This window comes from Plecotus auritus, assembly GCF_963455305.1.
Source record: "Plecotus auritus genome assembly, chromosome: 3".
Classification (NCBI taxonomy): Eukaryota; Metazoa; Chordata; class Mammalia; order Chiroptera; family Vespertilionidae; genus Plecotus; species Plecotus auritus.
In genome coordinates, this window is record NC_137772.1 from 223,298,098 (window position 1) to 223,321,592 (window position 23,495).

Genomic DNA, 23,495 nt, shown 5'->3' on the forward strand with positions numbered 1-23,495 from the left:
AACCACCTACACAAAATCACAGACCAGCACGTCAGTAAGTGGCGATTGTCTGACAGTTGTCACTGCCGCGTTCCTCCAGCTGTGAACAGGGACCTCCCCTGAGGCCTTCTGGGTCACTGGGGGTCAGCCTTTCAGGCAGATACCTGTTGCTTAAAGGTGCCCCACCTGGAATCCCCCCGTCCCTTCAGTCCTGAAAAGTGAGCTGGGAACTTGCACACATGGAAGTCCTACGCAGAAGGGCAGCAGGTCAACACGAGCAGAGACCTCCATTTGGTCTCAGAGAGGCTGTGACATGCTTACCGTCATGTGGCGGCTGGTGGCAGTGAGTTAGGGGGGAACCCAGCTCTTGGAATTCTGCTTTGGGCCATCTCATTCCCAACATTCCCAAGGCTCAGGGAGTCTGGATCTGGCGGATGCTGCGGAGGCACCCGTCCAACACGCTCCCTGGGCTTCGGGTGCCAGACCCCTTCCCATCACGCTGCACACTGGGTCTGGGGGAGCTCACCCAGCTGCAGTCCCCAGCCTCCCTCCGCGCCCTCAGCACTCGCTCCGCCTTCAGCCCCGCCCTCTCTCCCGAAGTGCAGGCAGCCAGCGGCCTGATGCACCCCTCTAGCCAGATGGCAGCCTTTTCTTCCAGAGCTACCTCCTGCCCTGCCGGTCCCGCTCTCACCCAGAAACCTGGGTGTCCTCCTCCCGTCCCATCCAGTCTATTTCCAACGCTGTTGATTTACCGCCCCCCCCCCCCCCACAACTGTCTGCCCCTCCTCTCTCTCTGTGTCTGTCCTGCCATGCCACAGCCCCGCCCCCAGCGCTCCCTGCTGCTCACAGCTGCCTCACGGACTCCTGTGATGGCAGCACTCACAGCTTAACAGTGTGACTCCCCATTATCTTCCCTTCACGTCCAGCTCCTTAGCCTGGCTTCCGAGGCTGCGAACTTCCCCGGCCTCTTAGCTCCATATCCGCCTGGAAGTCTCCCTGGTCACTGCACCTGGGGGCACTGACCCTGAGCCGGCCACCAACCCCCTGCAGCTCTCACCTCTGGGTTCCTCACTCTGCCGCCCCCTCTCCACAGAGCGCCCTTCCTTCTTCCCTCCACCTCCTTCCCTTCCCATCCAGGCCCTCGCTGCCTCCACAAAGTCCTCCACACTCCCTCTCCCCAGGGTGCCCACCTCCATGCCCCCACGGAACCCTGGGCATACCCACCCCTGCATCAGGACAGTCCAGCTTTCTGTCTCCCCTACCAGACCCGAGCCTTTGAGGACAGGGATGGTCACCCTCCTCCCCGTTCCCCCGGGGCCTGGCGCCGTGCTGTCCATCCACGCTGCTCGAATGCACAGCAGACTTTTCTGATGGGAAAATTAAGGCGCAGGGAAGTTCCTGAGCAGCGCAAGGTCACAGGCCCACCCTCCCGGAGCCAGCCTGGAACCGGGGCCCCTGACTCAGGGCGCCCGGCCGGGCAGAACCGCGCCGAGCCAGCTCCAGGTCCCAACCACCGCGTGACTCACGCGCGCGCCCCGCCGCCGCGGCCGCCACCGGTCCCTGCGCCGCCCGCCCCGCCCCAGCCTAGAGAGTAAGAGGCAGGAGCCGAGTCCAGGGGAGGGGACCAGGGCTGGGATGCGGGCACTTTCCTTGGGCCGGCATCGCGAGCCTGCGAGTACAGCGCCCCCGGGTGCCTCCCGGGCCGCCTGCAGCCGGGTGCCCGCTCCCGCGTGCGGAGACGCGGGGAGCGGGTGCTGGCGCGGGTGCCGTGGGCGGGGGAGGGGCTCTCGGCGGGGCCGGCGGGTCACGTGGTGCGGGTGGCAGCGGCGGCGGCGGCGGCGGCGGCGGCGGCATCGGTGCGCGCGGGCAGGGGCAGCGCGGCGCCGAGCGAGCGGAGGCGAGGTCCCGGGCGGGCGGGCGCGGCGGCACGGGGCGCAGGGGCAGCGCGGCCGGGCGCGGGCCGGGCGGGTGGGCAGAGCGCGCGGAGGGGCGAGGCCCGGCTGCAGGGGCGGCTCGGCCCGGGAGGAGCCCGCGCCCCGCTCAGCCTTGCAGCCCCGCGCCCTGAGCATCTCCCGGGAGGAACGGAGACAAAGGAGGATTCATGTCCAAAGGTAGGGCCTCTGGCCCGGCCACCGGCGCCCGCCGGGAAGAGGTTACGGCCCCCAAAAGCCCGGCTGGAGGTGCTACCAGGGGGAGGGGGGCTGCGCCGAGGAGCCCACGCGCGGTGACATATGCACAGACACACGCACACACGGTGCACACACCCCGAGATAATGCATTCCCGGAGACATCCACCCACAGGAACGCGGGAGGTGCCGAGACCCTCCGCCACACGAGTGGGGACCCAGATGCGCACAGCACGCCCCACACTGGAGCACACCAAGACACGCACGCACATGCACGCCACGCACAGGTATCAGGCCACCTACACCAGATGCAGACCTGTGCGCTCACACATAGACGGACCCCTTCCCCCACCCGCCGGCCGGGCACCAGCTGGTGGTCTCCCAGGATACTCGCTGGCCTCCAGAGAGCTGGGATGGGGGAAGGGGGTGTCCCAGGGCCCTTTGCTCCTGCAAATAGGAAAGGACTAAGATATCTTTTGTGATTCTTTTTCTGAGAGTGGGGGCTGGAGATGGGGTGGACTGGAATTTGCCTCTGCGGGTGCGGGTGCGGGTGCGGGAGGGGTCTGGGGAAGATCTGAAGCTCAGGAAGGAAGGAAGAGCCTCCCTGCCTCCCACTCCACTAAGCGGAGGAGGCAGGTGCTCTTCCGGAAGGTCTCCTCCCCCTGCTGCCACCTTCCCAATTGAGGGGTGGGGTCCCCGTGCCAGACAAAGACAAAGCCACTCATTTGCCTGTAACCGAAAGCACCGGGTGCTGGCTGGGCAGGTGACGGAGGTGCTGTTTCTGCGGGGGACTCAGAACTGAGTCAGGTGGACAATGCCTCTCCCGCCAGCGCTGATGGGGCAGGTGGCTCCTGGCAGGGGGCGCTGCAGGCAGATTCTCCTCCTCCCGGGCCCTGGGACAGCCGGGAGCCTAGGAGGGGCTCCAGGGACCATGGAGGCAGGGTGGCCTGCTTGAGCTATGTCCTGCTGTGACCCCGTCCTGAGCTCGTCTCACCCTTGTTGTGGGGGAGGAAGCAGGTCTTTAACAGAGTCTACCCCCTGGCCTGTGACCCACACACAAGAGCTGGTTGCTGGCTGGGTGTCATCTGTTCTGCTAGAGGAGCTTCTGAGGGAGGAGAAAAGTGACATCTGACTCGCAGTGAGGCACTCATTCATTCATTCATCATTCATTCATTCATTCATTCATTCCTTCGTTGCTGAGGACCTGTGTTATGCTAGCGGCATTGGGGCACGGCGATCAGTATTTGTCCTGCACCCTGGAGGTCTTTGTGTACTTGTCAGGTGCTCTCAGCAGAGAGTGGGCCCTCGGGGGCAATGACCTTGTCTGGGGTCCCCAAGTGTCCTTGACATTTAGTCTAGGGCTCGGCTGGAGTAGGTTCCCATCTGACAGCATGTGAAACGGCCTGGCAGGGATGGCTGGAATGCATGATGCATGAATGAGTGGATGAGATGCGTACCGGGATGGGCTGAGGCAGCACAGAAGGGCATCTGTACCTGGCGGGGAAGCAGAGGCGCTCCCGAGGGGTGGCCCTTGAGCTGACGGTGAAAGAAGAGCAGGAATTGGCCAGCGGCTCAGGTGGCAGGACCTTCAGCAAAGGCTGTGACACAGTGACGGCCCGGCCTTCCCAGTACTCATGGCCGGTGGTGGTTAGCATGTAACTGATGTGTAATTGGCATGGGTTGGGGGACTTGCCAGCAGGTGCTCTTTACAGTGACACAGTAGGTGTTGATAGGTACTTGCTGGGAGAAGGAAGGGGACGTCTGCTCCCGTGCTGGCCCTGCCGCAGGCCCGCCGTAGCCCCGAGGACTTGCTGGGAATCTGGTCGGCGGGCCCCTCCTTGCAGCCAGGGTCTGTCTTTGGGAAATGCCCTTTTAGGAAGGTGCATTGACGGGCCAGGGCTAAGCAGGCCGTGGTGAGGACACCCACTTTATAAGGACACGTAGAAAAACTCCCTTAAATAAGTGCGAGACTCACTTTCCAGGGTGTGAAATGGGCTGTTCCCCGGATCTCTCTTACAGCACAGGCTGTGGAGACCAAACGGGCTCAGCTGAGAGGCACAAGGGAGATGGAAAGGGCGGCGTGTGAGCAGCCGGGCAGGAAAAATGGGCCTTGGCCCCAGCGCAGGGGTGCTGACTGGGAGCCACGTGTGGAGACTGGGGCACAGGCCTGGTCTGAGAGTCAGCTGCTGCGGGCTGAGCCAATCTCTGCGGCCAGCCGCCTGGCTAGCACCAGCTTCCTGGGAAGCGGGAGGGAGCCCAGCCAGGCCCTGGGGAGGTCCCGGAGCGTTGTCAGAGTTGGCTGTGTCTGAGAGTGACAAGGAAAGAACATTTTCCCGTTGGGAGAGAGAGAGTCTTGCCAGGACCCAGGGAAGGACCAGGTGGTGGGGGCTGAGAACAGACTCCTGGCTGGGTTTGGGGGTAGAGGAGGGCAGAGCTCCCATCCTCTAGCCCTCTGGCCCACCGGCTGTTCCATCAGCCCCCCCTCCCCTGGAGCCTGAGCCTGCAGGGCGGACCCATCCTATTGTAGGATGGCAAACCGGAAGGGGTGCTGGAGCGAGCATAGCGTCCAATTAGCATCTGGATATCTCCCTTGGACACGTGCTTTCACACGCACCACTTCATCTCCCCTCTGACAAGCCAGTGAACTTGAAAGTGGGAGGGGCAAGAGTGGCTGGAACTGGGAGGCGCTGTGTGGGTGCTTCTAGGCATCACATCTCATGTAATGCTCACCACAGCCTTAACCATGACCCTAAGCACTGTACAGACGAGGAAGTGGGCTCCTGGGGGGCAGGTGCCTCACCCAAGCCCACAGAGCTGGCAAGTAGCCGAGCCAAGCTCTCCTCGCGTCACCACACACCCCCCATTTTCTGGATGGGGAAATGGGGCTGCTGTGCTGAAACCTAGCCCGGTGGACAGCGGCCCGATGGGGAAACGCACAGGTTTCTCTTGTGTGTGGAGGTCCCCGGGACCTGCCAGCCCCAGCGGGACGGGCGCCTTTCCCCACTGGAGCAGGGCTGTCCTCAGCCTCCCCTCTCCTCTGCCACCACCATCCCAAGAACACACCACCACCTCAGGCAAGTGACCGCCCCTACCTGGTCTCATCCTCTCCCTGCTGGTCAAACGGGGAGACCTATTCTTCCCACAGAGCCCCTGGGGCTCCTCAGGCACAGGCACCCTGATTTGCAGCGGTGCTTACGGAACAGAGGAGCACGAGGCTGGGAGACGGGACGGACGCTCACTCTGCAGAGGGCTGGCGTGTTTGCTTTTAAAGGACAAAGCGGCTGCGGTCCGTGGCAGATGTCAGTTGAAGTTAGGTCCAGCGTCCTAACAGGTCTTGGCCCTTTATTTGGGGAGGCAGGACTCAGGTTGGAGTAACCCCAGACATCTCTTGGACCAGGGGCTCTCCACTCGGGCCCGCTGCCCCCGGGGACATTCGGCACTGTCTAAATGTACCCTGGTTATCACTACTGGGGGGCTGTTCCATGTAGTAGAGGCTGGGATGCCACTGAACATCCCACAAGGCGCAGGACAGCCCCCCACAATAGTCATTCTGCCCCAAATGGCCAGTAGTGCCAAGAGGACAGACCCCTGGGTCAGACACCCAGATGTGCTTTGGAGCGGGAGTGCGTTGGAGGCGGCCCCAGCAGCTGGAGAATGGGTCTGGTCCAGACCTCGCCCCTGACTTGCTCTGTGCTCTTAAGCAAGTCCTTTCCTCCAGGCCTCAGTTTCCTCGTCTGTGAAATGGACCTGCAGCGGATGACATCTAAGGCCCCTTCCAGTGCCCGCTCTGTATGACCCCGGACCGGTGAACAGCACTGCGGCTTCCGTGTGGCCTCCGCAGCCCACCCTCCCGCCTTGGCTTTGCAGGGCTCCCAGAGACCAGGACGGACGCAGCCATGTCAGAGCTGGTGCCCGAGCCCAGGCCTAAGCCGGCAGTGCCCATGAAGCCCGTCAGCATCAACTCCAACCTGCTGGGCTACATCGGCATCGACACCATCATCGAGCAGATGCGGAAGAAGACCATGAAGACCGGGTTCGACTTCAACATCATGGTCGTCGGTATGGAAGGCCGCGGGGGCCCCCGGAGGCCCGGGTGGGGGGAGCACGGAGGATCCCGTTTCTGTCCCGGGGATGACCTCGGCCCTGGCTTCTTTAGGATGAGCTCCTTCTAGGAGGGAAGATTTCACTGTGCTGCTCACAGAGGCCTGACCCCCTTCTCCCCTTCAGGCTCGCTGATCCGGGGCTGGGAGCTGTGGGGGATGGTCAGCCAGGCCCCATCACCAGCTGGTGGACATAGGCAGCCTTTAGCCATGCTCAGCCTGCTTTCAGGTGTGTGCATGGGGACTCATCAGTGTCCTCCCCCACCTTCGAGAGCCGGGGGAGGATCAGATGGAGCGGGGGGGGGGGGGGGTCTCATTTCTGACCTTTAGGGCCACTGAGCGGTCGCTAAGGTGTGTCACCAGGTCACAGAGTGATCTCAGTGAGGTACTCAGGCAGTTGCTGGGCATCATCCTTCTTCCTTTATGTCCTGATCCAATCGATCAAGTTTTGTCGGTTTTACTTGTAACTCTCTCTCAAGTCTGTCTACTTCTCCCCATCTCCACTGCTGCCTCCCTGGCCGAGCCAGCCTCTCACCTGGCCTGCCACGGCCACCTGCCTCAGTGCTGCTCAGAGTGATTGCTAGTATGGCCCAGATGTGTGCTGGGCCAGAGTGCCAACATCTGGAAAATCGTGCTAATGTAAACATCGGCTGAACTGAGCAGTGTACTTTCTGACATAGTTGACGTACTTTCTGGGGCAAACTTCTTCTCTCAAGAACCAGTAACAACTGGTTCATGGACCCTGGCTGCAAGCCACACTTTGAGGGGCATTCGCCCCCTCCTGTCTCCCTTCCTGTTCCATCCATTGTCCACCAGTATCCAAATAATTTTTCTCACTGCGAAACTCATCAAGCCACCCATCAGTACGGTAAGTGTCAGGGTTTGAACTGCTAGACTGGCCTGGTTCTGCCTCTCCACACTTCTCTTACCACCTCCATGTAGCATTCTACTCACAAGGGACAGTTCTCCGGGATGTTCTTGCCATACTCTTTCCTACCTCTGAGCCTTTGCATATGCTGTTCCCTCTGTCTAGAAACCCCTTCCAGCTTCTCATGGGTCATTCAAAGTCACTCTTCAGCTTTCGGCTTAGTTATCGCTTCTTCCTGGAAGTCCTCCTGGATCCCAGAGAGACTGGATTAGATTCCCTTCCATTTGCTGTTGTAACACCCTGTGGTTATCTCGTTCACAGTTGTCATGGCAACGTATTGTAATTGCCTGCTTATGTTGTGGTCTCTCTCACACTAAATGGGTCCTTGCGGGGAAGGATGACATCACTTCCCACTCTGTCTCCAACTCACAGCACTGGGCACACAAGAATACTTAGTGAGCCCTCACCGGTTTGGCTCAGTGGATAGAGCGTCGGCCTGCGGACTGAAGGGTCCCAGGTTCGATTCCGGTCAAGGGCATGTACCTTGGTTGCTGGCACATCCCCAGTAGGGAGTGTGCAGGAGGCAGCTGATTGATGTTTCTCTCTCATCGATGTTTCTAACTCTCTATCCCTCTCCCTTCCTGTCTGCAAAAAATCAATAAAAATATATTTAAAAAAAAAGAATACTTAGTGAACAAATGACCTTAGAAAATGTCCAGGCGTGAATGGCGAGTACAAGACGTGTGGGCCAGCTCTGTCCCCAGCAGCGCCATGGCAGACACTGCTGCTGAGTCCTGGTGCGTGTGCAGGCTGAGCCCAGATGTAGCCTCTTTATTATCCCCAAATGAGTGAGATCATGTGGTATTTTTCTTTCATTGACTGGCTTATTTCACTTAGCATAATGTTCTCCAATTCCATCCAGGTTGCTACAAATGGTAAGAATTCCTTCTTTTTTGTGGCAGCATAGTATTCCATTGTGTAGATGTACCATAGTTTTCTGATCCACTCATCTGCTGACGGGCACCTAGGCTGCAGATGTAGCCTCTCTAACATACCGGTCTCGGTGGCTACCACCAGTCGGTCAGTTGGAATGAGAAATGCAGCTTACTGGTATCTCATTCAGTCCCTTCCCTCCCATCACGTTATCAGTAAGGGAACTAGAGGGGCAAACACGGCCATTCCTAGGCGCCCAGGAAGCAGAACAGCTGGGCCTGGAACCCAGGCCCTTGCCCCTGATCTAGCACAGGAACGCTGACTCCTGTCCGCCTGACTCTTCTGGAAGCCCGTTAAAGTGCCCATTCTGAAAATGCCAGGGCTGGGGGGCCTGGGTTCCTGCGTTTCCTCCCAGCGTCCAGGCGATGCTGCGGCCACTCAGGGGCCAAGGCTTGCTGCGATCCTTGTGCGCGTTGGGATTTGAGCAGCACTGCTCAGACCCGGCACTGAAAAGGCTTCAAATGCCTTTTATTTGTGGAGCACCTTTTCATGGACACCCCGGAAGGAAATCTGTAGACCTGTGCGTGTAAACGGGCAGAAGGGCGCCGGGGGGAGGAGCGGAGGTGAGGGGCGGGCCCTGCCCTGCCCACCCAGCTTCCTCCTCTCCCAGGGTCCTCTCGGGCAGTTATCTCCACGAGATGCTAACCCTGCGCTGGGGTGGAGAGTGGCTGTGGGCCGAAACCGGTTTGGCTCAGTGGATAGAGCGTCGGTCTGCAGACTGAAGGGTCCCGGGTTCGATTCCGGTCAAGGGCATGTACCTTGGTTGCGGGCACATCCTCAGTGGGAGGTGTGCAGGAGGCAGCTGATCGATGTTTCTCTCTCATCGATGTTTCTAGCTCTCTATCCCTCTCCCTTCCTCTCTGTGAAATATCAATAAAATATATTTTAAAAAATAAAAAAGAGTGGCCGTGGGCCAGGAGATGCTAACCCTGCGCTGGGGTGGAGAGTGGCTGTGGGCCAGGAGGCTCCTGGGCTCAAGGCCCTGTCTTGCGTTTATGAGTGAGGTCGCCTTTACATTAGGTGGGGCCCAATCTCTCCAGGACCCCTTCGGCGGGGATGGAAGGTAGCTCTGTTGTGGGATTCGCGGGGCGGAAGGAAGGCCCGGTGTGTGAAAGTGCACACACACTGAGGCTGTATCGGTGCCAAGCCATCCCGCCATGATTTTTTTGTATTAGTGAAGACGAAAAACTTAAGCAAAAACACACACAGAGGTGGGCCCATTTTCTGACGGTCCGGGGGCTCCGGGAAGGAGCGTGTGTGGGCTCTAACAGGTTGGCCCTTCTCCCTCACACAGGAAACCACCCCCCCCCCCCAGTCTGTAATCCCCGCTCAGCCCCTTCTCCCCTGTCAAACAGGGCATGGCCAGCTCCAGAATTCTGCAAGCTCCTGGGAGAGATAATGGGGCTCAGGACGCGGCCATGGGGGGCCCTGCCTTCTCATCCCCCTGTCTTGCTCAGGTCAGAGTGGACTGGGCAAGTCAACGCTGGTCAACACGCTCTTCAAATCCCAAGTGAGTCGCAAGTCCTCCAGCTGGAACCGCGAGGAGAAGATCCCCAAGACCGTGGAGATCAAGGCTGTTGGGCACGGTGAGGGCCCGGGGGGGGGACCCCGGGGCATTGGCCAGAGGGGCCTCCGCCAGGAAGGCGGGAGAATGGGGCTTAGTGGGGAGTGAGGCAAACGGAAGGCAACCTCGATACAGAATACAATTAAGCCCTGAACTCTATGGAGCCAGCTTCTCAGACTGCAAGGCCAGAGCGGGGAGGAGGAGGGATTAGAAAGGGAAGCAATGGGGCTCAGGCTGGACCCTAAGGCCGGCGTGGGACGTGCACAGGCAGAAGGACGTAGGGAGGCCATTGCAGGTGCAGGGAACAGCATGAACGAAGGTGTGGAGGTGAGGAAGTCGCCGAACTTGACTCTTCTAATAGTTGGTCATAAGAAGGCAGGAGCCGGGTCTCCCTGGCTGGGGTCTCCCTGGCTGGGGGGCGGCTCCTGGGCCAGCGGAGGAGTCACCCCCCTGGTGCCTTTCCTGCTCACCCCCCAGTGATAGAGGAAGGCGGTGTCAAAATGAAGCTGACCGTCATCGACACGCCTGGCTTTGGAGACCAGATCAACAATGAAAACTGGTACGTGTCTGCCTGTGCGCTCTCTGCCCTAAAGACCACGGGGAGGCGCTGGAGGCAGTGCAGGCGCACCCACGTTGAGAACCATCTTTGCCGCCCTCCACGCTGAGGGCTCCGTGTGTCTCCCCGAAGGATGGGAGAGGGGTTTGCAAGGAGGAGAGGGAAGAGGTCCAGAGGGGGGCTGGGCGAGGGGGTGGAGGGGACAGTGCAGAGGGAATTTTGGCGGAGGGATGGCCTGGAGGTGGCGGTGGGGCGGGCAGACTGAACAAGGGGACCTGGGTGCAAACCCAGGCTGTGCTGAGGCGGCCGCAGGCTGCTTGGCCTGGACGGGGGTGGGGGGGTGGGGGGGGTGAGTGAGAAGCAGGAGGGAGGGGAGCGGCCACGAGGAGGGAGCCTCTGGCATCCACAGAGCAACGCTGCAGTCTGCGAGCCACCAAGAAGGGGTGAGTGCGCTGCCGGGACGCAGATGGAAGGTTCCAGGCAGAAGTTTGCTGTCAGATAGGCACGGAGACCACAGTGCTCCTGGGAGGGAGCCGGGCCTGCCGCTGACAGGCAGGGCCACTGAGCAGGGCAGCTTAGAACAACCTAGAGGAGTGACGGGTGCCCGCTGCTCTGGTTTCCGCATGCTCCTTGATGCAGAAAGTAATCATGACAATGACCGTGGCCATGACAGTGAGTGGTCGCCGTGACTGAGTACTTGTGCGTGCCATGGCTATGTTCCCCACCGCACATCCTTTCTTTCTGACCCTGCGTGCATCCCGCCGGTCACTGCTATTTCTCGTGAGAAATACGCAGGAGAAAGCAGCCCCAGAAAGGGGCCCTCTCCAGAGCCCCCCGGCTGAGAAGGAAGGGAGCTGGGGACGGTGTGTGGTGCTTTCTGGGGTGCGGCGGCGTCTGCAGGCTCCACAGCTGGGGAGAGGGCCAGGTCCCCGTGGGAGCTCCAGCCTCGCTAAGAAGGAAAGCCACGGGGGGCCCAGGGAGAATGGTCAGCAGGCACCCTAGCCCCCCAGGGGAAGTAGGAAATGAGACAGTGCGAGGGCCCGTGCCCACGATGAGCTCCTTCGGGGACTGGCATCTGCTGCTTCCCGCCCGCAGCTGGGAGCCCATCGAGAAGTACATCAACGAGCAGTACGAGAAGTTCCTGAAGGAGGAGGTGAACATCGCCAGGAAGAAGCGCATCCCGGACACTCGTGTCCACTGCTGCCTCTACTTCATCTCCCCCACGGGACACTCGTATGTACCTGCCCCCCCCCCCACCCACCGCGGGGCCTGGCTCTGGTCCGCACCCTCTGAGCCTGTTCTGCAATCCATAATCAATACCTGGACTCAGTGGGGAGGGCCAGATGGGCCCCATATTGTCATGGCCCCGTGATTCCCCACGCTTTCCCCACGCACGTCTGGCTTCCTTGCCAGGAGCGTAAAGCTGGCCAGCATCAGCCCCCACGCTGCCCACTGGTATGCTGGCACCGTGGCATGATTGTGCCTGTGGAGAGAAGTTGGTATATGTGAGCAGATGGCTGCTGTGTGTGTGTGTGGTGGTTGTTAATCCTCACCCGAGGATATTTTCCCATTGATTTTTAGAGAGAGTGGGAGAGAGGGAGGGGATCAGAGAGAGGGAGATTTTTGAAACATCAATGTGAAAGGAAAAAAATCAATTGGTTGCCTCCCGCACATGCCCCCAACCAGGCCGGGGTTCGAAACTGCAACCTGGGCCCTAGCTGGTGTGGCTCAGTGGATAGAGCATCAGCCTGTGGCCAGAAGGGTCCTGGGTTTGACTCCAGTCAAGGGCACATGCCCAGGTCGCAGACTCGATCCCCAGTGGGGGATGTGCAGGAGGCAGCTGATCAATGATTTTATCTCATTGTTGATGTTTCTATCTCTCTCTCCTCCTCCCTTCCTCTCTGAAATCAACAAAAATATATTTAAAAAAAGAAAAAGAAACAAAACAAAAAAAGAAAGGAAGGAAGGAAGAAACTGCAACCTAGGGAGGTGCCCTTGGCTGGGAATCGAACCCGAGACCTTCAGTGCACGGGCTGATGCTCTAACCGCTAAGCACACTGGCCAGGGCAGAGGGCTCCTTATTTATTCAGTAGATGCCTGCTTTGCACGAGGCTGGGGTGGGGGCAGCTAGAATGGTGAAGGGGGTCAGGGCTACTGGATTGGGGCTGGTGTTTTGGGTGGGGCGTGGGATCCAGATGTAGGCATTTGGAGGGTGTCTAGAAATGAGGCTGGCAACTAGCAGGGCATGCTGGGAACTCTGGCTGTGCGTAGCAGGTGGGGCTGCCTGGAAGGGAGAGGCCGGCAGAGGATGGAGGACCCACGTGGGCAAGCAGACAACCTGCCTGTTGGGGGAGGTCTCATAACATTTCTAAGCCCAGCCGCTGGGCCAGAGTTCATTCTGGAGAGGTTGGCCCGAGCAAGGCAGGCCCCAGATTTTGGAAGAACAGGGTACTCAGCGGGTTCCATGATGGGGCCCAGGAATTCAATAAGGTGGTTAGCTTTATCTCTCCCTGGAACCTGGGCTCAGGGTCTGCAAGGCAGCAGACAGCCTGACTTTGTAAGCCCCCTGGACTAAAAACTGGGGCCAGATGGGGGCCCTGTGGTCTGGGGGGAGCTGGGTCCTTAGCCCGGGGAGGGCAGGGCCCCGTTGGCCGTCTGCAGGACGAAGTGGGGCTGAGAGGCCCGTAGGAACAAGATACACACAAATAACCGTGACACAAGGCCCTATGGGTGGGGTGACTCCATAGCTGTTCCAGGTCAGAGAAGATGCCCTGAGGGGTGGTTTGAGGGGGCTTTGGGAGGGGCAGGACCGTGTGTGGGCGGAGTCAGAGCTTGCTCTGCAGATGGTGAGACAGTGGTTGTGTGTGGGGAGAGAGAGCAGCGCCTTGGCCTCAGCCAGGTTCCCAGTCCTCCTGTCCTGTGGCTGAGTGGGGGAGGGCCAGGTGGCTCTGACACTCCCCCTTCTCTGGCCCCAGCTTGCGACCGCTTGACCTGGAGTTCATGAAACACCTCAGCAAAGTGGTGAACATCATCCCCGTCATAGCCAAGGCTGACACCATGACGCTGGAGGAGAAGTCCGAATTCAAGCAGAGGGTGAGACAGCCCCTCCTTCCTCCTCTCCTCCCTCCTCCCCCACCCCCTGCCCCCGGCTGCCCCAGCCTTCCCCTCCTCGGGGCCAAGACTCTCCTCTCCTCCACTATTACATCCCCTCCCCCACTTCCACCCAGCTCCTACCGAATCATTGAAGAGACTGGCCCGACAGTGGCTGGGGACCACGGTGAAGAGAAGATAGTGCATCTTCTGGCTGCCTCCTCCCCACCCTCCAACTTACCCCTAAAGACCACTGAATACATAACTCACTCGAACCTGAGAAACCACTCCTCATGTTAGGTGCTTGAAGGACTGGAGTGATCAATAAGGCTCTCTAGTCCTATGGTGTCTTCTATAAACTCCTATACGCGAAGCATCCAGGTGGGGATGGGGATGGGGATGGGGGTGGGGGAGGCGAGGGAAGTGTAGACAGTTGCTGCCTCCAAGTAGGCCACCGTAGAGGTCCTGGATAGCTTCCTGGGGGAGGGGAGCTTCGAAAGAGGGCAAACAGAGAGGCTTGGGGTGGGGACTCACCTCTTCCCTGCAAACAGGAATATGACACGTAGTGGCATGAGCGCTGCCATGTGAAATCTGTACTCAGCGGTGATGCTTATCAAAATGCGAACCTCACAGACCCTGAGATGAGCAAGCTGCACCCCCAGGCTATTCCTCATCTCAGGCTGAGCTCCTGGGGTTCACACCTGTTCAGGATCATCTGCTGCCCAGACCTCCGAGTCCAGAGACGTGTGGATTCTCAAGGCTGCGTTCATCCCTCTGACTTCAGTGTGTGTGCGCACATGCACACACACACACACACACACACACACACACACCCCTCCCATTATCCTGGCACCTGGCTACCTGGCTTCTCTTCCTCACCCCTAGGTTCGCAAGGAGCTTGAAGTACATGGCATTGAATTCTACCCACAGAAGGAATTCGATGAAGATTTGGAGGACAAGACGGAGAATGACAAAATCCGGGTGGGTGCCTGGGGCTCGGCTCACATAGACGCCCCTGGGTGCCTGTGGGATGTGTATCACATGCTGCTCCTGGCTTCCCCCCGACTTTCCCCTCCATTCTCCCTACCTCACCGGGCCTGACCCAGACCAGCAGTGACAAGGGAGAGGATGCGCCCCGCACCCAGAGCCTCTGTCCCGTCATCCCCAGACCACACAGCAGCCCCTCCCTCCCATGGGGCTCAGCAAAACAGAGCCCTGCCTCAGTTTCCCCCTCTACAAAACGCAGAGGTCAGACCAAGTGAGTGGCTTATAGGTGTTTTGTGTTTTTTTTTTTTTTTTTCTCTTGAAAGAACCCTTTAAAGAAATTAAATGCCAGACAGAGCTCCAATATACAAACATAAAACCAGAGCTGCTTTGGCTAAGTGATGCAGGCACAGCGTCTTCTCAGCAGGCCCCGAGGTGTCTCCTGGGAGGCCTAGGGCTTCAGGGAACCTGCTTATAAGCCACCAGCCGGTGTGATTTCCAAGGTCTCTCAGTTCGAACCCCCTGCAACCTGGGGCTCTGCCTCGGAGTCCTGGGGTCTTAGTCTGGCCTTTTCTGCTAACCCACTGTCACCCGGGACAAACCACTCACGTGTGTGGGTCTGGGGTCTCCTCCTCTGGCAGGTGTGGGCAAGCTACTAACATGCCCCTATCTGACGCAGAGGAGACAGGCAGTTGGTCCGTTAATTGACGAAATCATTTAAAAGAGGCACACAAATCATGTTTTTAAATAGCTATTTCACTAAATTACTAAGTAAACGTTCTCCTCTTCTTGGAGACGAAGTTTACTCTCCATGCAGAAGCAGCGCACCTTTACCTAATTTTTCTGAAACATTCGACTTAATTTTCAGAGAAACAGTTCTCTACACACATATATCCTCAGCTTCTGTAATAGTTAATGTATCCAATCATGACAACAAGCACACATCAGGCATATACATTTGGGAACAGCTGCATCTTGGTGAGCATGCAACCCACGTGGTCGAGCAGAGGGGCCCACACACCGGAAAGTGGCCTTCCGGCAGACGTGGGGGCCCTCTACCCGTAGGCTTCATGGGAGACCATGTAAAAGCATGTTACTTTGGCTGTCCGCTGGGTGGCTGTCCATCCTAGCTAGCTCACAGGGTTGTTCCAGATCAAACCAAACGTGGGCAGCGCTCTGAAAAGTCCCAAGCGTTCTCCTGTTGAAGGAAAGTGACTTACTGAGGCTGACCAGTGAGGCCGGGTGCAGTCAGGGTTGGATCGAGGACTTGGGACTCCCAGCCCAGTGCCCTTTAAAAATAAAAATAATAAAAAAAAATAAAAAATATATATATGATTGATTTCAGAGAGGAAGGGAGAGGGGAGATAGAAACATCAATGATGAGGGAGAATCCCCTACCCGCAACCCAGGCATGTTCCCTGACCAGGAATCAAACCCCGACCTCCTGGTTCCTAAGTCGATGCTCAACCACTGAGCCACACTGGCTGGGCTCCAGTGCTCTTTTGAAATGACAAGAGCCTTACCCTTGCCATCAGTGGGGTCACTGAATGAACCTCAGAAGTGCGCAGTTCAAGGTTGGGGTCCGGATGCCATCCAGCCCTCGGAGGCCCGGATGGCAGAGGACGACGTGCGCGTGTGTCTGGTTTGTCAGCAGGAGAGCATGCCCTTTGCCGTGGTGGGAAGTGACAAGGAGTACCAAGTGAATGGCAAGCGGGTCCTCGGCAGAAAAACTCCCTGGGGGATCATTGAAGGTAATCCAAGGCACCTTTTTGAAGAACCGGCTGCGGGCCAATTATGCTTATTTATTATGCATGTCTAGGTCAAGGCACTGTGCTAGGATGTAAGATAGAAAGAGTGCCAGGCAGACCCTGTGGTAAGGAGCTTACAGTCTAATTGAGAAACAAGACTCCCAAGGCAGGAAGCAATAAAAGACGGATTTAGCACCTGTCTGGGAGGCACGGACTCACATGTCAAAGGTCTTCAGACCGTGGGGAGATGAATAAGGACTGGAAACGCCAGAGAGAGGCTTTCACGTGAAAGCTGACGTGACCTGACAAATTGCTGAAGGGTTGTGGCAGATGTTGCCATTTTCGTTTGATTAGGAATGGATGTGACCTTGAGAAGGTCATAACGATTCTGAAAGTTTTCAAAGAATTGCTTCAGGGATCCCATTCAATATGATAATCCTCTAAGGGGAGCAGGGTAGGTGTGACTTTTCAGAGCATCAGCTAATGAAGCTCTGGAATCTCAGACAGGTTAAATGTCTTGCCCAAATCACATGACTTGTTAGTGGTGAAACTTGGATTTCAGACCTGGACGTTGTGATTCCAAAACCAAGTTCACCCCATTGTATCATGTTGTCTCTCATTTCCCTAGGACTTTTTGTTGAAAATTCTTTTTCATTTTCTTTTTTGGTTTGTTTTTGTTGAATTTATTGGGGTGACATTGATTAGTAAAATAAATAGATTTCAGGGGTACCATTCTATATACATCCTCTGTATATTTTTAATAGCATTTTTCATCTGCCTGGAATTGGAACTACTTATGAGAATGCCTGTTTTACCCATTAGATTGTGAGACCAGAGAGTTCGTGTCTTTAATTTAATTTAATTTTTAAGAGAGAGAGAGAGAGAGACATCAGTGTGAGAGAGAAACATCGATTGGTTGCCTCCTGTACGCACACTGACCAGGAATGGAACTGCAACCTAGACATGTGCCCTGATTGGGAATTAACCCGAAACTCTCTGGTGCATAGGCGATGCTCCAACCAACTGAGCCACACCAGCCAGGGCAGGGTACATGTCTTTTTTAAAAAAATATATTTTATTGATTTTTCACAGAGAGGAAGGGAGAGAGATAGAGTCAGAAACATCGATGAGAGAGAAACATCGACCAGCTGCCTCCTGCACACCTCCCACTGGGGATGTGCCCGCAACCAAGGTACATGCCCTTGACCGGAATCGAACCTGGGACCCTTGAGTCCGCAGGCCGACGCTCTATCCACTGAGCCAAACCGGACAGGGCCAGGGTACATGTCTTAATCCTCTTCTGCTCCCACAGTCGTTGGCAAGGGATTTGCAAATAGTAGGCACTCAATTTATGTTGAATTAGGTTTATCATGTAGCGCATGACCTTTTTAAGATGGCTCGGTTGTTATTTTCTCTGTGTCACTGTCTTCCAGGCTGATTATAAGCTCCTTAAAGACAGGAACTGTGTCTTAGACCTTGGACAGCTTTCTTGGGCTCCCTGTGTATTTGCTTCCTTTTCTATAAAATGGGGCATGTAATAGTCCTGCCAGTGTTACTCCACAGAGTCCAGAACAGTATTGGGCCATTGTAGCTGCTTAATAAATGTTTGTTCGGTGAATGAAATCGAGTGCACTGAAGGGCCAAGATAGGCCGACCTCTGACGGCTAGTCACTGCCCGTGGCTCTCTCTCAACTGCCTCCACGTCCTGAACAGAAGCGCACCTGCTGGGTTGCTGCGTCAGGGAAATGACCACCTGTTTTGCTTTGTTTCATTTTGTTCTGTTCACAGTGGAAAACCTCCACCACTGTGAGTTTGCCCTGCTTCGAGACTTTGTCATCAGGTAAGATGAACCCCTGCCCCCGATGGCAGGTTTCATGATTTGGGGTCAGGAGGCCATCTGTTCAGACCCAGGCCCTCAGTCTCCAGGTCTCTCTGATGCGCCGGCTGCCCCGGTTCCAGGTCCCCTCCCGAAGCACAAGGGGCGGAAGAGGCAGCGCTGGCTCTCCGAGTCAGTCCCAGTGGGTCCAGGCCGTGGAAGGGAAGTGTTAACCCTGGAGGGGGGTCACCTCTTCCTCCTCCCACCCCTAATCGCATCCCTCTCTCTCCTCACCTGTGTCCTTCAGGACTCACCTCCAGGACCTCAAGGAAGTGACACACAACATCCACTATGAGACCTACAGGGCCAAGCGGCTCAATGACAACGGAGGCCTCCCTCCGGTGAGCGTGGACACAGAGGGAAGCCACGACAGTAACCCATGACGACCCTCCCTCTACATCATCACACATCCCCACTTCTCTACACACACATCCCAATACTACCACCCACCACCTTCTTCCTTTCTACTCTGTCCCACAGGCCTGTCTGGTATTCGTGGAGCATTTTGTCTACAGCATGTGTGCGCATGTGTGTGTGTGTTTCTGTGTGTGGGTGTGTGTGTGAGAGAGAGAGTGTGTGTGTGTGTGCCTGTGTGCCTGTTCAGGGGTGAGGTATTTTCACTGCCCTCCCTGGAAAGTCCCTTGTAAGTTTGGTTTCTCCATGGCTGTCCATTATCTGTCTCCTTTCCTTGTGTCCCAGAACCAAGCCGTGTGCCTCACTCAAGAGGTCTGGGGAGGTTTCACTTAAAAATGAGGGTGCAGGTGAGCCACAGGTAACTCTTTCTTATCTCTGAACCTGCCCGCACACTGGGTCTGCGGAGATTCTCCGAGAGGACAGGCAGCAGAGCTAGGCCCGGGAGGAGGCGAGGAGTTCGGCCTTACCCCTGCCTGGAAGCCAGGTGGTCCGCGTAAGGCCAGGACTTCCTGGGAAAAAGGAAGGTCAGGGGACAGCAGAGAAGTAGGCCAAGCCGGGCGCCTCCAAGAATTAGTGCCTAGAAGTGGAGACGAGAGCTCCACCCTTTGGTCTGTGTTGCATTCACCGTCCAAGAGCTACTGCCTGTCCCTGTCGCAGCCTGCTGTTTTCCACACGTCACACTTGCCTCCGCTCCCACGTTCTCTCTTTCTCTCCCTTTCCCTCATTTCTTCATCCTGCTCCTCCCTCACTTCTTTAATTTCCTTGCAGACTAATCCACTTCAGCTACATTTCTATATTTAGAATTTATGCCCAGTCTACTTCCAAAAATGACTTAGGCCACCTTAAAATAAAATCACAGCTGGAAGCCCGGGGCTGTACAAACTGGGACTACGAGAGTGAGATCCATAGAGAGGAATGGGAACGCGTTTGTGCAGGCGAGCGCCAAGCCTGGCGCTGAGCTTGTGGGCAGCGCGGGCAAAGGGCGAGGCACAGTGAGGTCTGTGCTTTCCAGTGTCTGGTTAAAGAAGCTCGCAGCTGGTCAAGTGAGACACTGCTTTTAGGCATTAAGTTCCAGAAGAACTGAGTCTAAAGAAGTATCAAGAACAAAATACTAGTACAGTATTTGTCTTTCTTGATAGTTTGGCTTCAGAGACAAATTTAAAATTTTATTTTATTGATTTCAGAGAGAGGAAGGGAGCGGGAGAGAGAGATAGAAACACCAATGAGAGAGAAACATTGATTAGCTGCCTCCTGCATGTCCCCTACTGGGGATCCAGCCTGCAACCTGAGCATGTCCCCTGACCAGGAATCCAACCGTGACCTCCTGGTGCATGGGACGATGCTCAACCAACTGGGCCACACCAGCCAGCCCAGAGACAAATTTTAAATGACACCTTCTTTCTCTCCATTAGGAATCTTCCTCCTTAAAGCTGGCTTCTCTGTTGCTTCCTTCTTCTCATATGAACTTGACCCCCCTCTTCCCTCCTCTGTTCTCACTTTTGTGCGGAAGCTAATTGCATTTTGGTTTGTCCGTCTTTCTCTGCTGCTTTCCCCTGTTCCCGCTCCTGACACCTGCAGACATTCCCAGTGACACCCACCCACAATCATACATTTAGCCTTTTCTTGCCTCTCCCTTCACCCCTGTATTTATTAATGCGTATACATCCCATCTGTTTTACAAACAAGCTCCTCCTCCTTTAGTCAGTGAGGCGGCTCAAATGTGGGGGTGGGGAAACAATATAGCCTTAGGCAAGGGAAATCACCAAGGGACAGTTCACAGTGACCTCACGCAACCTCCTGGCCCATGTCCTGGTCCACCCTAGGTGTTCTGCAGGGCCCCTGCGAACCCCAGCATTTACAGTCCCTTTTCACTCAGGTGCTAGGAAAACACAAAGACTTAAGACCAAGAGTCAGTGCACCAGGTGAAAGAGGTGGGTGATCGATCGCCAATGACCCAAAACCTATAGCCTCAATCTCTCCTGGAGGCTCTTTACAAATCCACCCCACATCCTCCCTTACCCACAAAGTTATTCCAGTGTAGGCACCTGTCAGGATAAAACAGCAATAGGGTTAGAGCCCAGAGGTTGCTGCATTTCAACTAAAGAGGAATCCCGGGCTTATACAGTGAGCGGTCCTGTGTAGAAATGTGGGACTAGACCCCTAGGCCTATCAGGGAATATCTAAGGGTGGGGGGTGGGCATTGAAGAGGCTGAATAGGAAATGTGGCGTGGTGCCCCTAAACCATGATCTCAGCCTCCCTGGAGAAGCTGTTTTATATGCCTGGTGTCCACACCCTCAACCGTTCTCAACCCCCTGCAGGGAGAAGGCCTCCTGGGCTCTGTCCTTCCACCCGTGCCAGCCACCCCCTGCCCCACTGCTGAATGAAGGCCATTTCAAGCGCTGCTTCTCCCTCCATTCCTCTCAGCTGTTATGGCTGCAGGGCCATGACCTTTTAAGGGCTGTGTTTGTCCAGCCCACCTCCACAGCCCCTCTCTCTCTCTGGCCCTCAGCAGGTGGGAGGGGCCAGCTGCTTTAGGACAGTCGCCTTCTCCATTTATCCAAACACCCCTCTCATCCCAGTGGAATGGAGCTCTCGCCAGCACTGCCCTCCTCCATCGTCTGTGTTCAGCTGGTCCCAGCCCATCTGTAGGGTGAAAGAACTCATCAAGAGCTTCTTCTGCCCTTGCAAACCCATACCAGCTACTTGTTACCATCTCCAAGGGACAAGGCATTGCTCCCTGTCCATCTGCATGAGCTACTCTTGGCTTCCTTAAAGGGTCAAGAAAGCCATTTTTTCTGCTTGTCAGATTCATTGATGTCAGCTGTGTGAGCCCTGATGTGGGACAAGGGTGTCTCCTTCATTGCTTACAACTTATTTATAAGGATGGGTCACTACAGATGTGGGGGAGTAAGGGCTAGGATCTCTCCTTTAAAAATCACCACTTGTGGCCGGCCCAGAGTGTGGTTACACACCCTCCCCACCCCATAATGCAGCCACTAAGGAAGAGTGGTTTTCCGAAGAGACATTTCTGGGTTGACTCCCTTATCCTCAACCTTAAAAAACAAACAAACTAAACACAGACCAAAAACTCCAGATCCCCAGAAGATGTGAACTCTAGGAAGAAAAAAAGCACCCATCTGTCTACTTAGCAATAAGAAGGATCTCTTCCCACCCACATTGACTATTCCTACCCCCCACCCAGTTAATGTGAGTAATGAATCAGTCTGGCCACAGTTGGTCACTGTAGGCTAGTGGAAAATACCCAATGGAGGGCAAAGGCCCTTATCAGATGCATGAATGTTTGCGAATGTCGGCTGCCACGGCCCCACACACTGAGTCTTTATGGAATCTCTCCCTGCCCACCCCTCCCCATCTCCACCTGGACACAACTTGCTCAAAGGCTGGTGACTTGTGGGCCATTCATCTACAACCAAGTCCTGATGGAGCAAGAGGCCCAACCCTAGGGGATGCAAGAACAACCCATTTCTTAAATGTTACTAGTCCCAGCCAACCTTTTGGTGACATTATGGTTAAATTTCCCAATTGAACACAAGCCAATGACACTCAAACTGGTTGTGTAAATGTTGCTAGACTTTATGTGTTGTACAACTAAACATTGCTGTTTGAACAATAACTGCCTGGCCTGTGTCTTATTTGTGCTCCTCACTCCTTGGCCAAACAGACATTACATCATCTCACCCATGTGTGGAGGGTGAGACAGGGACTGTCTTAGTAAGGAGCAGCCACAGAAATTAAAGATAGAAATCATTTTGTGAGGTCAGTTCATCTTTAGTTGGACCCCAGTCATTATTCCCTGGGATTTTGTATCCAAAATGAGTGATGAAACTCTCACGCTTGATCTTGAGGGATGCATTGCATAGCCTGCTTCCTTCAATGAAAACAGTGTTTGTTTTCATTCAGCTAATTTTTCTAGCTTTTCCCCTTTTTCCTGAAGGCATAAAAACCAAGTCTGTCAAAGGAGTGAACCCATCTTGCCTAGAGACTTGCCTACTTTACAATGAATACTTTTAAGAGTTAAGAATTTAAAAAATTAAATTTAAATCACTAGCTTGTCTCTTTTTTGAACTTAAACCCATCCCGCCTCTCTTTGAGGTTTATCCTCTCCTTTGTAACCAGCAAGTAGCACAACTCTCACCTGTATATTATTTCTCTAAATTTGGACATGATGGGTCCCTACATGCGATTGTGTTTGGGATGTCAATATTCTGTAAGGTGAGTGCAAGGTATAGATGAACAGTGAGGGGTCAAGACTGGAGGAAGACAAGTCCGGAGGCTGGCTTTTGGGAGTCATTCAGGTCAAATGATGAGGGCCAGAACTGGAGTGCGTCGCTATGCCTGGATGGGGAGAAGTGTGAAGATGTGAGTGATAGAGCAGTTTTTTCAACTTAAGATATCACTAGAAGAAACCTAAGAGTTCTTCTGGTCCAATGCCTTCATTCGCATGTGGAAACATAAGTCCAGAGAGTGTAATTATCGTGTCTGAAGTTGCACACTTAAGTACCAATGCAAGAAGGAGACTAGATCTCAATTATTGTTCCACAGCTTCACACCATTCCTATTGTACTTCATTTATTCTCATGGTCTTGTACTTAAGATATATATATATTTCTGAAGTCAGAATACAACTTACAACTGATGACATGCCAGTTTACTTGGCAACTGTTTTTCTTAGTGGTACCTTTAAAAATGATGCGTCTTATAACTGACAGAATATTAAATTTGATGAAATACAGTAATCCAGATGTTAACGTCCTTTCTCTTTGAAGCCGTCTGGTGCTATTTGTGATGTTTAGAGGAAATAAGAATATGTACAGCATTTTAGTCTTCAAAGCAATTCTGTGTGATGTATCTCGCCGGGTCTCCACAACCGCCCTCTGGAGGTGGCGGGGCAGGTACGATGGACGACGCAGGCTCTCTCCACCTTGGAGCAGGCGCGGACTCCGCCCTTTGACTTCCTGACCAGCTCACGCATCCTATTCTGTAGGCCACACGTCCTTAGAAACCGGCTCTGATTCCAGGCTTTTTTTGGGGGGGAAAGTTTCCACCTTAGAAGCGAGATATCATTCCGGATCCTTTCTCCAAAGGGCAGAAGCTTCCTGACCCGGGCCAGGGAGGACTGAGGAAACGCCTGCTTTTAACCTTGATTTCCTGACAGGATCGGTTCAAGTTCGTGCT

The 23,495-nt window shown here is 55.4% G+C and overlaps 1 protein-coding gene across 5 annotated transcripts; it reads left to right on the top strand.

Annotated features, from left to right (window-relative positions):
- Positions 1 to 1,824: 1,824 nt before the first annotated feature.
- Positions 1,825 to 21,723, top strand: LOC308244516 (neuronal-specific septin-3). 5 transcript variants are annotated; one of them, XM_080660587.1, is made up of 12 exons: positions 1,825 to 2,090; positions 5,973 to 6,164; positions 9,524 to 9,652; positions 10,108 to 10,189; positions 11,282 to 11,419; positions 13,162 to 13,279; positions 14,162 to 14,257; positions 15,912 to 16,011; positions 17,797 to 17,848; positions 18,132 to 18,225; positions 18,584 to 18,645; positions 20,618 to 21,723. In XM_080660587.1, exons 1-11 carry the CDS (start codon positions 2,081 to 2,083, stop codon positions 18,629 to 18,631), a joined length of 1,059 nt encoding a protein of 352 aa, XP_080516713.1. In that variant the 5' UTR covers positions 1,825 to 2,080; the 3' UTR covers positions 18,632 to 18,645; positions 20,618 to 21,723. The 5 variants fall into 5 exon arrangements, with proteins under 5 accessions (XP_080516713.1, XP_080516712.1, XP_080516710.1 ...); XM_080660586.1 differs by having other exon boundaries at positions 18,584 to 21,723; XM_080660584.1 differs by lacking the exon at positions 18,584 to 18,645.
- The last annotated feature ends 1,772 nt before the right edge of the window (positions 21,724 to 23,495 follow it).

Coding starts and splice junctions, on each gene's coding strand:
- LOC308244516 (XM_080660584.1), top strand. Junction 11,420..13,161: donor ATCTCCCCCACGGGACACTC/GTATGTACCTGC, acceptor CTCTGGCCCCAG/CTTGCGACCGCTTGACCTGG. Junction 13,280..14,161: donor AGTCCGAATTCAAGCAGAGG/GTGAGACAGCCC, acceptor CCTCACCCCTAG/GTTCGCAAGGAGCTTGAAGT.